Source organism: Papaver somniferum, chromosome 3 (genome assembly GCF_003573695.1).
Source record: "Papaver somniferum cultivar HN1 chromosome 3, ASM357369v1, whole genome shotgun sequence".
Lineage (NCBI taxonomy): Eukaryota > Viridiplantae > Streptophyta > Magnoliopsida > Ranunculales > Papaveraceae > Papaver > Papaver somniferum.
In genome coordinates this window covers 32,774,332-32,790,340 of record NC_039360.1, presented here as the reverse complement: position 1 = coordinate 32,790,340, position 16,009 = coordinate 32,774,332, and the positions used below count along the sequence as shown (strand labels likewise).

Here is a 16,009-nt window from a genome sequence, read left to right as displayed (position 1 = left end):
GCAGACCTTCCGTATTTTGCCACATCTGTCCAAATTTGAATTTGCATAGAGCATGCAGATTGTAGACCAAAAGGCTAGAATTTGCCAGAACTTTTATGTGCAGTTTTGGCAATTGTTGATACGGAGTTAGACGAAGCTGCTGCACTTCCCCACCCCCTTCCCTCATTCTCTTCCACCGTTAGGTGGCAATGATCTTAGTCATTGATCTCTTGGATTGGGGTTAGCAAGGATCCCATTATTATTGGATTAACCAATACCTGCACGACATATAGCGGGGGGGGAAAAGAAATGGAGGATATATATCATTTTCATAACATCTGTGATACATACACAACGGTTTTACACCGTGAAATGCATAACGAGGGCAATGGACGGTCCCGATGCGGGTGCTTAGCATCGGGTTAGGTGCGGACAGAAGTGGTTCCCACCAGACCCTCTCACATGCAATGCTTCGGTGCGCCGCATGGTGTAAAATCACAGTGTGTTAATCATTTCTGTTTTCATAAAGAGTTGCAGAGCCAGATATATAATAAAAATGACAAACATGACAAATAAAAAAGTAAAAAGACAGATTTAAGTTTTTTCGTTCTTTGAAGCCTATGGGATATGGGTGTTCTGGGAGCTGGTCAACAAATAATCTCACTTGCCCCTGCTCAATGCTCCCGTAACAAATAATGATTTATGGTAACTCTGATAAAAAGTATAGATTTTACCATGTATCATGAACGTTCATTTCATTATGACCATACAAGAATGATTGATGATTCTTACGGTAAGGAGAAAAAAAGAAATGCCGTTCATGATGACAGTATGAAAATTATGAGGATGGTGGGCCTAAGTTGTATCCTCAAGCCACAAATTTATCGTAATTATGTTCATACTCTCTTTCCTAAAAAAAAGTTATAGTGTTTTTTTACAACTTACAGAGGTATTTTATGAGTCATTTGAAATGATACTGCACTTGAATTTTCCTTATTTTAGCGACCATGCAAAATCAAAACATTGCACTATGTTAGTTATTAAAAAATTATGTCATCCGAGTTCATTCGTCCTGAATAGTTGGGTAGGCCCTAAGAATGTCCAGGTCCTTGTTGACTTTTTCCACTCGAAGAATATTCCAAAAAGATTAAAACCCAGTACGGACTCAATAATAAATATCACATTCTATTTTTATGAATTCAATAACACAATAAGATCTCTAATACCTAAAAACTTCTACACATTCTACGATATTGACCTCCAAATGTTGTGGTTATTTGCCGCATAAAAATGATGAAGCTATAGTTAGCTAGTCAAATGGTTAACCACTCAACCTAATACCAATAGGCTCAGTTATCCATCATTAATAAAAATGATGCTAAAACATTTATTAAGGAATATTTTGTGTGAAATGCCTTATGGAATCTCTTGGATGTAACAATTCTTACAACCAAATTTTCTTAGCTCTTTAACTTTGTTAACTATAAATTATAACTCATCAATTGGCATATTTTGTGTTTGCTACTAAAAATTTAAAATCATGTAAGTGTGCCCAAGAAAACCTCTCAGTAAGGTAGGAAAACAGTCTGGATGAAAAAATTATAGCGGTAAACATGTGTAGTTATCAATATCTTCTTTGCACTATCTTATAGTAGTAAACATGTGCGCAAAAGAAATATATGTTCTATTTATAATAGTATTGTTTTAAAACCATGTATCGTTGTCAGATACGTGTCTGATCTACAAAAGAGTAAAATTCTAAAAATCCATGACAACAAAGTTGAGATAAAATATTTAGCGTGGATCAAAGTTTGGAGATATAACAAATAAGCGTAACTCATTCAAGGATAACAATTAGTAATATAATAGAGACTAAGAAAGAAGGTTAGCTTGTGATTTGTGTGGCGAAATGAAATCAAATAGAAAGAAAAATTGATCCATAGATTATATTAGATGACTGAAAAACCTCTTTGTTATCTGCTATACTATTTAGATTGACTTTCTCTTTATATGGTCTATATGGGATTTGCAGGTCGAAAATATGAGCAATAAGTCCCCTACTTAAAGGATGGTTATGAAGCAACAAGAAGTTATACTTGTTTGAACATGTAGTAAAGAATGATATTGAACTTGTCTCAAGGTCTTGTGCCTTTAAAGTTGTATCTGTGTTATACACTTAACATTACAACTGCAGAGTTTGCATGTTCTGAAAAGTTAGGAAATATTTATATAATTGTCATTTTTTGATACTACACACAGAATTGTTCATTTCTAGATACAGCTTGGAAATTAAGAAATTTTAATTGCCTAAGTTGGTTGTTCTTGTCATTCTTTGCACAGGTCTATAAGAAGATCTCTTTCTTGATGATTCATTAATTTCCCAAGTTCAATGATGGTAGCATCATAATTTAATGTATGAAGTGATCACGTATTGCCTATGTCTGTTAGAAACTTATGGTTATGTGCTTTGGTTATTTAGACTTGTCTATGTTTTTGAATTGTTTTTCAGGAATTGGAAAAGGAACATAGGGGAAGGTGTACAGCAGCTGAAAAAGCTTTGTGATCATTGAAGGCTACAAGTAGTTGGGAGGGAATCTCAGATTGAAAAGTATATGATTCCGTATAGTTAGGAGTTAGGAGGGAATCTCAGCTGGAAATTGGACTATGACACTCCCTCCCTGCCACCCGTATGTTTCTCTACTGAGATTATTTATTCGGATGTTACTTGTCATTATTTGAAGCAAAACAATTAAGAAATAACGTTATGTTTTCTATTAGTTACATCCTTTCTCATTCTTATAAACTGAAGAGTAAGCCCATGTATCCTTATCTTTTTGAATTGGAAGATTTCTTTGTTCATAATAGACAATTATTTGGTGTAGAATTTATGCATGCTTGGTTTTTTCCTGCATTCCAGTGAATTTCAGTACTTGCTGAAAAAGTTGCAGGGAAACTTTGCTTTAAGCTGATTTTGTTATAGGGAACACCGGTTTTGACCGAAACCACTAATTTTTTTATGTTGCAAAAATTTCGCAACTGCAATATGATATTGCGAGCTGCTAAATTCGTAACTGTTCAAAACTGTTGCGACCTCCTAATTTCGTAACTGTTTGAAACTGATGCGACCGAAAATTCGCAACCACTTTATAGTCGTTGCGAAAATTTGCAACATCGACTTTCGTATCAGGATGGAAACTGTTGCAACCCCTCTTTGTAACAGAACTCCGCTGTTACAAATCACTAAAAATGGTGTAGTGGCTGGCTCTGATATTAAATGAGTTGGAGATTATCAAAGAATTCTGGGAGTACATGTTGGTCGACAATCAATTAATTGCACTTCAAATTCAAGAGTGCAGCATCGCCAGGTAATTTCCGTACTTCTCTTGGAGAGAAATTCTTTTATCCCATGGTTAGACCGTCCTGTTGTGAACATGTTGAGACAAACCAAGAGATGTTGTACTCTTAAAATGACTTCCATACCTTGCAGAACACCCTCACGACAAGTGAGGCTGTAAAACTTTAACAATGTATGTTGATTGTTTAACCATGCTTGAAACTTGGCCTTACTGATGTTTCTTTTGCAACTATCTTAACATGTACAGGTGATTTAAAAGGAACATAGTGGCATGCCACTGAGTGTGCGTATCGATTCGACCAGTTTGTTTTTTTTTGAACAAAGCTTGAAATCACTTCATTATTAAGCTCCAACATTTCTCTTTTTCTTCCTCTTAACCATTTCTCTCTTCTCCTCCACTTCATCTCTTTTTCTTTCTCGATTGGTATACTTACTGATTTTGCATCTGTTTCGTTGCGTAGAAGGGAAAGATCGTTGATGAAAATGATGCCAGATCCAACAAAGAAGGTTTTTACAATGAAGATTTTAGGAAATTTTTAGGTAATGTTACTGTTTCTACGTGGATTAGTTTAAATTGCGTTATGAAGTTGAGATTTCCCTTTCTATAACATGTGTTCTGTAATCAATCATGTTCAGTGAATTGGACAGCACATGGTACAAAACATATTCATTTAGAGTAATTTCGTAGCAATATCGAACCACAATGCACAATTATCGAGTCCAGTGCGTAGCAAGGTTACATGTCAATTTATTTGAAAGAAAAAAAAAGGTTTAGCACATCACGAAGGGGGGGGAGCAAAGCCCCGTGTACATCAAATCCAAAACGTATTGTCACTGGCTGCATACCAAGTAAAAAGAAGAAAAATGTCGCCCCATGCACGCCAAATTCAAAACGCATTGCCACGTGGAGGGGCGAATGAAGTGAAAAAAAATGCCCGGTGCGTGGCACGGGCATAAATCTAGTTCACTTTTAAAAGTATAAACCTTGTCGCGCGTCCCAAACCAAGACATAAATGGTTTCACTCTCTAAACACCGCTATACGGCTGTAGAGTAGAGTACACCGCTATATGGCTGTAGAGTAGAGTGCAGTGTCTGCATATTATTGGATCCAGTGATCGGTCTCACATGGGATATTCAGGTGTGCACACATCAACTCTTGACACCGAGCTAAGATTAGTATCCGGTCTCCCTGAAAGTACGTTTTCAATTTATTAAGATTAAGAAATGTCGAGCGTATATATTCTTTGTTGTGTACTACTAATAGCATATCATATGGATATTCCCTAAATGAAGACTATTTCTTTCATATAAAAGAGTACACGCAAACGAATGAAGCCATTATGGATAAAAATAAAAGAAAACACTAATTGGAAGATTTTCTCCCGTCAAAAAAAAAACACATAAAAAACTATTTAGATTGGGGACTTTCCCCGTCAATAAAAAATCCTAAAAAACTACTTAGACGGGGGACTTTCCCAATCAAAAGAAAACTCTAGAAAATCTATTTATACGGGGGACAGTCCCCATATAGTGTTTCATTACCGACCACTCGTTCAATTGAACGAGTGATGAACGTGTTTGGGGAAAAGTGGGGTAAAAATTACCAATAACAGCCTCTAATTAGACCAAATTGGTAGTCACTCTTTCAAAATGAAAGGGTTACACTACCCATAGGATTTGCTCTAATGAGAAACGTCAACTCTATTCATCTATTATTTAACTAGCAAAGGGTGTGAAGAATAACGAACCCTACTTCCTCAAGCCTATTTAATTAGGGGAGATGATAGAGCCACCGATTTTTTATCTCGCATAGCGTCCCGACTCTCACAGTCCCTGAGACCCACCTATTTTTAATTAGTCATCCCGAGTTCAAAATTGCCAACAACAGTTCACTACGTACACACCTTTTAGTTGGTTAGCTTTTCGTTTTTCTCCCTCCTCAAACACATATATTGAAAAAGGCCCGAGGGCGAAGCAATATTCCAGAAGGAAAAAATCGCTTCTGTAACAATTAAAAAATATATTACGTTACTATTTCAAAAACGACCCTCAAAAGTCGTCATTGTTTCATTGACGATCCTCAAGAGTCGTTAATGATTGAAAAACGATCCTCAAGAATCGTCATTGAGACAATGACGACTCTAAACAGTCGTTAAGTCATATAAAAGGGTCGTTATTATCTTCGGAGAGTTATTAATGGCGGAAATACATTAAAGGGTCGTAACAGTATTGAATAAGACCGTGACGACCCTTTGATGTATTTTTCCGCCATTAATGACTCTTCGGAGAAGATAGCGACCCTTTTATATGCATTAACGACTGTTTAGAGTCGTCATTGAGACAATGACAACCCTTGGGAGCCATTTTCTAAACATTAACGACTCTTGAGAATCGTTAATGAAACACTTCACTACCATGACGATTTTTCATACAAATCTCGGCAAAAAAAATTTAAAAAAATAACGAATAAAAAAAATTAAAACTAAAAGAAAACAATAAAAAAAATATATTAATAGGTTGACATGTGTCACAATCCTAAGGGTTGGAGTAATCTAGTATTTTCATTGTATTTAGACCCCCCTATCCTCTTCCCATGAGTGGGGATAGGAATCTAGGCCCCTAATTAGTCTTCGGGGGCCCAATTAAGCCCTGCTCTTTGGCACCAGAATGTGGTTATACTCGCAAAGGTACACTAGTATGTGGACGTCTTCAGCTTCGGAATCGTCGTACATGAAGCTTTTGTGTGGAAGGAAATGTATTAGTACAATCGAAGATAAAGCTGAGTCAATCATGCATGGATCTCCATGGATTTAATCGTCGTATTAATAATAATGCAGCTCAGATTTTTTTTTTCTTTTTTGCATGTGTTTTTTGATTTAAATGTCCAGTAGTTTCCAATCCTAGTCCGTGAACCTTGACCTTAAATGGTTTATAAGGAATTAAGGATACAAAAATGAAATCTTATATTGGCCTAATTGATGTAGCAGAATTGGTCTGTCTTATTTCTCTTGCTCTATAAAATTCCTCATGCAAAGGCGTATTTAGGTCTTGTTATCTGATAAGAGAAGAGAAAAAAGAAGGAAAGAAAAAAGGTTAACAGAAATAAAAAGAGGGAGTGAGAGTGATGGAAGTAAAAAACAGATATGTGACAGTGAAGAATCAGTTAGAGAGAGATGCAGAACCAAAGGAGTCGGATTTTGAGTTCAAGAATACTACCATTTCACTTGCATTATCGGACGACGGCGAAGTTATAGTTCAGAATCTCTACGTATCCATTGATCCTTACCAAATTAATAGAATGAAGAAACAAAGTTCTTCTCATAAAGCCATTAAATCATCTTCTGCTCTTTCTCCCGGCCAAGTATCTAAACTCATTTTTGATATTTTCTTCTTCTTTATGCTTTGTTATTAAATCTAAAAGTTGGTTGATTCTTAAGTGCATGATGCAGGTAATTGATGCTTATGGTGTTGGGAGAGTTGTGGCATCTACAAACTCAAAGTTTGAAAAACATGATTTAGTTGCAGGATTTCTAGGGTGGGAAGAGTACAGCTTAATACAAGGAGAATTCAAGCTAAGTTTTCTAAGGAAGTTAGAAACCTCAACTGATCTCCCTTTGTCTCACCAAGTTGGAGTTTTAGGTACTTCAATCACTAGCCAATTTTCGTCTAACGTAAAAACTAACCATTCATTTCTAGTCCACATTATAGGCCTCTAAGATGCCAAGTCAAAAACAACTAGCACCTATTTTCTTAAACTGAATTATTATTGTGTTTGACAAATGCTGTTAAAATGCTTGTTGCAGGGTTAAGTGGGTTAACAGCTTATGGCGGGTTCTACAATGTTGGTAGGCCTAAAAAAGGAGACAAAGTTTTTGTTTCTGCAGCTTCTGGATCAGTAGGAAATCTGGTGGGACAATATGCCAAATTATCCGGTTGCTATGTCGTTGGCTCTGCCGGAAACAAGCAAAAGGTAATTGTTGCCATCTGCCTGCACAATTTGAAGTCCATGCATTATGGCTGTACAATGTTTGACATCGGTTTAATTTTGCAGGTAGAAATGCTTAAAGACAAACTTGGTTTTGATGATGCATTCAACTATAAGGATGAGTCTGATCTTACCTCAACGCTTCAAAGGTTGCAATTCTTAAGCATTTCCAGTTTGTCCTTGAATTTTAAAACGAGTAATGAATGCCCTTGTTTTGAACTTGTTTCCGATAGGTACTTCCCGGATGGCATAGACATATACTTTGATAACGTAGGTTCAAAGATGTTAGAAGCTGCCATTGCTAACATGAACCCGTTCGGTAGAGTGGTTGCATGTGGTGCTGTGTCTGAATACGCCTACGAAACAAACCGAGCTTCACCAAATATGATAGATGTAATATACAGGCGCCTATCTATTCAAGGATTCATAACTCCTGATTACATGAAGGATTATGCTGAATTCGCATCAATTACATCTGATTACATTCGCAGTGCTAAACTACATGTCTTGGAGGATATCTCAATTGGTCTTGAGAGTATTCCCTCTGCTTTTGTCGGAATCCTTCGTGGTGATAACATTGGAAAAAAGATGGTTCAAATCGTTGAAAGAATAGAATGAAATAAGAAAATGTATTGATCGGCTCATCGTTCAGCAAACAGCTACCAAGCAATGTCCTAGAATGTTGTTGCATACGTTCTTCATGTTGGAGTGAGTTTTTTTCCTGTGAAATTTTCAGAATTTTCGCTGTACCGGAATTGGTTGCTCAAATAATACAAGGGACATCCTATGTTGTTTTAAGGATGCATTCTTTTCCTTAGTGTTGACCCGGACATACATTTGTGAGATAGCTTTAGCTCGTATTTTAAACAGTGTAATATACATGTCTTTCCCTTATTGTTAAAACAATTAAAGATAGGATATTTATCATTGTTAGCTTACGCCACTTCGCCGTGGTATATTAAGGAAACCTTTATTGCCTATGCCAACTGTTTAAGTACACTGCTTCTTATGAAAATCTTCAGCTGACAACAAACCCAAGATGAGCCGTTGGAGTCTTTTAGCGCCTGGTCCAGGTTTGAGTTTTGTCGCATCTGAAACATCATAATGTGGAGTACTTGTGTTTGTATTATTATCTTTGTTGTTAAACCAACCTCCAGGAACGAAACCATCAGGAGCACGGCCCAAGATTTCTGAGTCAATCTTGTCAAGAACTGGCTCATTGTGACCAAATTTTCTGGCAAAAGGAGCATTGCTGCTGATCATCCTCTGGTAATCATCCATGGTTAGGAAATGCGGATGCTGTTTGGGAGGGTTGTCCCAAGATATGAAATGCAGATCATGGTTTACTGTGGTGTTTCTGAATTCTTCAGTGTTGCATATCACAGTGTGGAAGTAACCTTCAGGTGACGAGAGGAAGTTGGCGTAGTACATCAGGATTGTTCTTGGGAGATTGTCCCATCCCCATAGACAATACTCCATGAACGGACGAGATAGCATAATCCAAGCAGAACCTAACCAGGAAGAATTTTCACAAATCATACAAGTCAAGAACATTTCTTCGTAAACTTTATTTTTTTTAGTGAATTACCCTTCAAGTTGTTCAAAGAGTTAATGCACGTCTATTGATATTTCCTTGCATATTGCCCAGTGGTGCTGAAAATTGAACGATGTGTTGGAAGTCGAAATACCGTGGAAAAACCAGCAACTGACTAGCAACCTATCTAGAAATCTAAATTCTTGGTTAACTAGTTTCAGTAAGTTGAGTTCTAGGTTTAAGTATACCTGTCCTAAAATACTTATGGAGCATTTCTAGAGGTACAAGACACGGAATCTGAGAAATATAGGATCATTCTACCAAAACTCAAAAACACCGACGTAAAAAAACTCACCTGTGAACAACTTAAATGCTGTAGGTAGACTTCTTTTTTCTGATACCCAAAACACATCCGACTTCCGTAAGCTATATAAACCTGGATCTATAATCACTGGCCGGGCTCTCTGTGCCCTGTAGCAACCAACCAAAGAACAGTTAAGGTGTCTTGTAAGGTGTTGCAGCTTGCTCTTTCAGATCCCGTATACATTAAAGGAAATTTTATCAATTGTTGACATAGAGTGTACATACTCTTTCCATCCAATGTCACTCGTATGCTCGAGAAAGTTAAGGTTTCTTGGCATAGCTGCAAGGGTATGAACAAGATCTGACATCCAACGCACATCAAAGACCAAAACAAACCAAATTAGTTAGTTAGTACAAGTTAAAGCCTTTTCTCATTCAATCTTTAGAAGTATGACTAATAAACCATAAATCACTGACAGTGGAGTGAATGGCATAAGGTAGGTAATTCTGCTATCCTCACCAGGGAACAATGAAAGGCTAATTATGCAAGTACACCGAAAACCTCTTTCTCAAATCAAAAAACAGCACCCAAGGAACATACCTCGTGATATAAAACCATTAACTTGTTCCTAACACACAAATAGATTCTAAATTAAATTTGACACCATTTCCTGAACCTAGACAGTGTCTTATATGCTAACAGGTTACAGAAACACCAAAATCCCCAACAAGAAAAGTTTCCTAAGAAAATATAAGCAACTCATGCAGAGGAAACCCTCAAAGAACACATTATAATGCACATTCTGGCTATAACATCATTAATTTTCCTAGTTGAGAGATCCAAACTCAAATTAAGGAACCCATAAACAACTGCCAGCTACCACAGTGTGAGTGTGGTGTCGTCCATGGCAATTAAGATCATTAACTAATTTGCAACCCATACAGAGGAAACCCGATTATAATGCACATTCTAGCCTTCTCGGTATACGAATGCATCCTTAAACATAGTTGCAGGATTATAGTTGCAGGAATCAAAACTCAAAGAACCCATGAAGAAATGCCATACACATTATTCATTCGTTCTCAATTCGCAATTCATACAGAGGAAACCATCAAAGGACACATTCTAGCTATATGGAAGCAGCAGATACATCCTCCTCCTAGTTGGGGGATCCAATCTTAAATTAAAAACACCAAAACAACTGCCAGCCACCACAATGTGGTGTCGCCTACGGCAACTAAGACACAGCATGTTCAAACAAAAATACTACTACATGAAAAAAGTGAGACAACCAAAAAATAAGAGTTTAAGGTAAAGGAAGTGCAATTACCGTCCTGTGTAACCAAAGGATAATCAGAAGCACTGAGATTAATAAACCAATCCCATTCCACATCTTTCTTCATCAAAATAGCAGCAGCATGAAGTGTATTACTAACCATAGTAGGTCCTCTATAAGTAATCAAATTAGCTCTAACAACAACTTCAACATTACCAATCTCACTAAAAACATCTTCATCTTCAACAAATTTAACTAAACTCAATCTCTCACTCAATGAAGCTTCAAGGTCTAAATGTAACACATACTGATTTAATGGATGATATAACGCTTTCACAACTCTCTTCATACTTTCTCCATCTCCACTTGACCCAGAGATCAAATAAGCTAATCTTGGTACTGGTTTTGTTGATGTTGGTAGTATTGATAGCTTTGATTCTACAAAACTGGGTTTTTCTGTAGGTGGAGAAATGTTATTTCTTGGTCTGAGATTGAGATTGTTATTAGCTAAGACTGAAGTTAAAATAAGTAGTGATGATGGTAATAAGATGAAAAGCGATATGAAAATCCATTTCTTCTTCTTCTTTTGTTGTTTTAATATTTCCATTTGAACAAGTAATCTTGAAAGTATTGAAGAGTTTGAGTTCTTCATTTTTAGAAAAACAAAAAGAAAACTATCCGAGGAGTGAATTGGGAATAGGAAGAAGAGTATGTACAGTAGAGTTTGCACACTGTAGAAGACAGTGATGGAAAGAAGAAAAGTTGAAATATGTGTGGGTGGAATTGTAATGCGAATTCATTCAAGTCTAACGGTAACAGTAAGTCAGTAACCATGAATAGAAAGGTAGCTGCTGAGCAGACCTTCCGTATTTTGCCACATCTGTCCAAATTTGAATTTGCATAGAGCATGCAGATTGTAGACCAAAAGGCTAGAATTTGCCAGAACTTTTATGTGCAGTTTTGGCAATTGTTGATACGGAGTTAGACGAAGCTGCTGCACTTCCCCACCCCCTTCCCTCATTCTCTTCCACCGTTAGGTGGCAATGATCTTAGTCATTGATCTCTTGGATTGGGGTTAGCAAGGATCCCATTATTATTGGATTAACCAATACCTGCACGACATATAGGCGGGGAAAAGAAATGGAGGATATATATCATTTTCATAACATCTGTGATACATACACAACGGTTTTACACCGTGAAATGCATAACGAGGGCAATGGACGGTCCCGATGCGGGTGCTTAGCATCGGGTTAGGTGCGGACAGAAGTGGTTCCCACCAGACCCTCTCACATGCAATGCTTCGGTGCGCCGCATGGTGTAAAATCACAGTGTGTTAATCATTTCTGTTTTCATAAAGAGTTGCAGAGCCAGAATATTAATAAAAATGACAAACATGACAAATAAAAAAGTAAAAAGACAGATTTAAGTTTTTTCTTTCTTTGAAGCCTATGGGATATGGGTGTTCTGGGAGCTGGTCGACAAATAATCTCACTTGCCCCTGCTCAATGCTCCCGTAACAAATAATGATTTATGGTAACTCTGATAAAAAGTATAGATTTTACCATGTATCATGAACGTTCATTTCATTATGACCATACAAGAATGATTGATGATTCTTACTTTAAGGAGAAAAAAAGAAAATGTCGTTCATGATGACAGTATGAAAATTATGAGGATGGTGGGCCTAAGTGACTGAGATTGGTAAGTTACACCAAACAAAATAATAAGAAGTCTTCAAAATTGGGACCATTTTGTACGACGAGTGTTGTCTGCTAGTCGGAGTAGGAGGTTTTGGTGCCAACCCTTTTTATTTATGTATTTTGTTTTTTCTTTCGGATGGTTCTGGCTCTATGTCACATCCTGTTTTTCTTTAGTTTAACAAAAAATATATGTCGTCCGTTTTCATTTTACTGCAGTTTATCTTTTACTAGTGCTTAATTCGTGTCGTGCATGATTTTTATTTGATTTGTATTTTCCGATGTTTGGATATTTGATTTAATATTTGTTACTTGTCGTGTTACCCCCCTTATTAAAAGTGAAAAAAAAATTGATTGATATTTCCGATCTCCGGTGTACAAATCCTTTCCGATGTACTCATACATAATTTATTTCTAGTATGTTTGAAATTTTCACATCTTCCCAAATATGTTAGAGTTGTATCCTCAAGCCACAAATTTATCATAATTAATGTTCATACTCTCTTTCCGAAAAAAAAGTTATAGTGTTTTACAACTTACAAAGGTATTTTATGAGTCATTTGAAACGATACCGCACTTCTGAATTTTCCTTATTTTAGTGACCATGCAAAATCAAAACATTGGACTATGTTAGTTATTAAAAAATTATGTCATCTGAGTTCATTCGTCCTGAATAGTTGGGTAGGCCCTAAAAATGTCCAGGTCCTTGTTGACTTTTTCCACTCGAAGAATAGTCCAAAAAGATTAAAACCCAGTATGGACTCAGTAATAAATATCACATTCTATGTTCTTATGAATTCAATAACACAATAAGATCTCTAATACCTAAAAACTTCTACACATTCTACGATATTGACCTTCCAAATGTGTGGTTATTTTCCGCATAAAAATGATGAAGCCATAGTTAGCTAGTCAAATGGTTAACCACTTAACCTAATACCAATAGGCTCAGTTATCCATCATTTAATAAAAATGATGTTAAAACATTTATTAAGAAATATTTTTGTGTGAAATGCCTTATGGAATCTCTTGGATGTAATAATTCTTACAACCAAATTTTGTTAGCTCTTAACTTTTGTTAACTATAATATTATGACTCATCAATTGGCATTATTTTTGTGTTTGCTACCTAAAAATTTAAAATCATGTAAGTGTGCCCAAGAAAACCTCTCAGTAAGGTAGGAAAACAGTCTCGACGAAAAAATTATAGCGGTAAACATGTGTACGTTATCAATATCTTCTTTGCACTATCTTATAGTAGTAAACATGTGCGCAAAAGAAATATATGTTTTATTTATAACAGTATTGTTTTAAAACCATGATATCGTTGTCACTGATCTACAAAAGAGTAAAATTCTAAAAATCCATGACAACAAAGTTGAGATAAAATATTTAGCAGTGGATCAAAATTTGAGAATATAACAAATAAAGCGTGACTCATTCAAGGATAACAATTAGTAATATAATAGAGACTAAGAATAAGAAGGTTAGCTTGTGATTTGTGTGGCGAAATGAAATCAAATAGAAAGAAAAATTATGATCCATAGATTATATCAGGGTGGTTATTTGACCAAGCCATGTAACTTAGGAGGTGAATATAGAACTAATCTATTAAAGCATCTAAATTATATGAAGTCACATAGGAATATTGGATTTTTCTGAAAAAGAATCTTTTGGATGCAGCGACTTAAATTAACATCATACATTTGATACCGAGGAAGAAACAGACACAGTATCACTAACAAATTAGTTATCCGAAGATGATGAATCCCTTATCCGATTGGTAGGACAAAATAATAAAGCATTTGAAAGTGTTATTGTGCTCGTTGTTTCTTCCCCTACGTTGAATGCCTTTAGGAACGTAGGAACATTAATAGATTACGAATAAAATGGATGATTTGCAAAACATACAACACATTATAATTCATATAAAGAACAAAATACGTAGGTGGTTAACCTTAAGATGAGTTGCTTATTTGGTATAAGATATATGATTTATGATTCTCAATACTCATTTCCACCAGCATTAAGGAACTTTGTTTGTAGTAATCTGAAAATGAAGATGGAAATAACAATAAGGAGAAAATAACCAGAATCACAAATGCAAGAGAATTTGCGCAAAAAGAATAAGAATAACGATCAGACTCAAAAAAAAAATTCAATAGGTTCCAATTTTTCAAAGTTTAACTAAAAAAAAGTAAAAATAAATAAGATACATAACCATGGAAAATAATATTTGGGGAAGTGAACCTCATGAAATAACATAATCCATTGAAGAATTGAAAAAAAAACCATCGCCTCCCAATTATGCTTGTCGAAAGCCCGGTGGAACATCTAAAATAAATCATACTATATTCAATGAAATAACCTTCTTTTTTAGTCGTTGGTTCTAATTAAGATTCAAAGTCACATCAAAATAAGAAAAGTAAATAAAAGATGACCTATGAGCAAGCAATAAAGTGATAATGATTTAAGACTATGCAACTAACTCAATTTGGAGAAACTGAAAAAGATAAATCAAATACATGTTATTATGGTTGAAGGACATGAGTGCATTTATTTTTCACCGGCCACCGTTGTTCACCAATAGTTGTCACCACCACTATTGCTACCGAAACAGCTTCCGCCACCACTGTCCATAATGCCATAACATTTTTGCCATCTCCACTGCTCACGACTCCATCATGACCACCACTCCACTTATATAATTGTTAGCAAATCTAAGCATTAGTCAATAAAAATATATTTATATAATAATTAATGGAGTAATTTATGCATTATAATTTTTATTATGACATTTATTATCACATAATAAAATATTTATTATAAAAAGTAATGAGACATTAGTGATATGATAAATAAGTTTTGTCCGTTAAATGCATTTATAATCTCAATCACAACCATCACTTGTGAGAAAATCACTAATAATTTCATTAATGAAATTATGTATTTATTAAATTAGTTAAGGGAGATGAATTTGTAATAAACATTTCATCATGAGTAATTAATGAGACATCAATTTAATGGGTGTAAGTTTATTTTTGGTTGGGCATTCATAACCGTTGATTCATCTTTTGTGAGAGTAAATCTTAACCACTACTTGCATAGGCAAAATTATCAAAAAATGTGCTACGTATTCTAGATGTATTTCATTATGCCAAGTAGAAGAATGATTGATGACAATGCGAAAATTACGAGGGAAGTGGGCCTAAGTTAGTGGTAAGTTGGACCAAACAAACAAAAGAATAAATGCGTTGCGATTTTGTGTCAACCACAATGACCAAGTCGTCTGTAGCACGGTATAAAAAAAACGATCAAGAGTTTTGGTATCAGATATTCTTCCCAAAAAATCATGGTTTTTTATATTTCTACTTCTTCAACGGGATCAACTGTAATCCACAGCACCCTAACGGATATGATTGACATCATGTCCCATCATCAACTCAATGAAAATAACTATCTTATTTGGAGAAATCTTGTAAATGTATCCTTGAAAAGCCAAAGCATGCGCCACTACGTAAATTCAAAGGTACCAATTCCTCCGGCTGAAACCCTAGATCCAATCACAAACACATTCATCCCAAATCCTGAGTACGAAGAATGGGTTTAAACTGATCAATATATACTTACTGAAATTCGCAGAATCATAAGTGAACCGATGTTGAATCAGATCAATGGGTTCAAAACTGCTCGAGAAGTTTGGAATCATTTTGAGAAATCATATTTTGATGCGCATTGTGGTAAGGTTCCGGAGCTTCGACACCGGCTGTTGACACTACGGAAAGATGGCCTTAAAGTGGGTGATTACTTTGATCAAATCTACAAGGTAAAGAATGTTTTGTGGTTCTTAGGTCATGCAGTTTCTGATCATGATT

General features: G+C 35.6%; 2 protein-coding genes across 2 annotated transcripts; one reads left to right on the top strand and one right to left on the bottom strand.

The window, feature by feature from the left end:
• Positions 1-6,239: 6,239 nt before the first annotated feature.
• Positions 6,240-8,258, top strand: LOC113355774 (2-alkenal reductase (NADP(+)-dependent)-like). Its single transcript, XM_026598721.1, has 5 exons — positions 6,240-6,696; positions 6,785-6,974; positions 7,139-7,305; positions 7,387-7,469; positions 7,554-8,258. Exons 1-5 carry the CDS (start codon positions 6,460-6,462, stop codon positions 7,936-7,938), a joined length of 1,062 nt encoding a protein of 353 aa, XP_026454506.1. The 5' UTR covers positions 6,240-6,459; the 3' UTR covers positions 7,939-8,258.
• Positions 8,161-11,129, bottom strand: LOC113355773 (beta-glucuronosyltransferase GlcAT14B-like). Its single transcript, XM_026598720.1, has 4 exons — positions 10,489-11,129; positions 9,443-9,518; positions 9,210-9,325; positions 8,161-8,831 (listed from the first exon to the last, which is right to left on the bottom strand). The coding sequence occupies exons 1-4, from the start codon at positions 11,084-11,086 to the stop codon at positions 8,311-8,313; spliced, it is 1,311 nt and encodes a 436-aa protein (XP_026454505.1). The 5' UTR covers positions 11,087-11,129; the 3' UTR covers positions 8,161-8,310.
• Between the last annotated feature and the right edge of the window lie 4,880 nt (positions 11,130-16,009).

Excerpts from the sequence above, each read along its gene's own strand:
- LOC113355773 (XM_026598720.1), bottom strand. The coding sequence starts at position 11,086 with ATGAAGAACTCAAACTCTTCAATACTTTCAAGATTACTTGTTCAAATG. Across the intron at positions 9,519-10,488 it reads TCCTTTGGTTACACAGGACG|ATCTTGTTCATACCCTTGCA; the intron begins GTAATTGCACTT and ends GTTGGATGTCAG. Across the intron at positions 8,832-9,209 it reads AGCATTTAAGTTGTTCACAG|GTTCTGCTTGGATTATGCTA; the intron begins GTGAGTTTTTTT and ends CTTCCTGGTTAG.
- LOC113355774 (XM_026598721.1), top strand. The coding sequence starts at position 6,460 with ATGGAAGTAAAAAACAGATATGTGACAGTGAAGAATCAGTTAGAGAGA. Across the intron at positions 7,306-7,386 it reads CTGCCGGAAACAAGCAAAAG|GTAGAAATGCTTAAAGACAA; the intron begins GTAATTGTTGCC and ends TTAATTTTGCAG. Across the intron at positions 7,470-7,553 it reads CTTACCTCAACGCTTCAAAG|GTACTTCCCGGATGGCATAG; the intron begins GTTGCAATTCTT and ends TGTTTCCGATAG.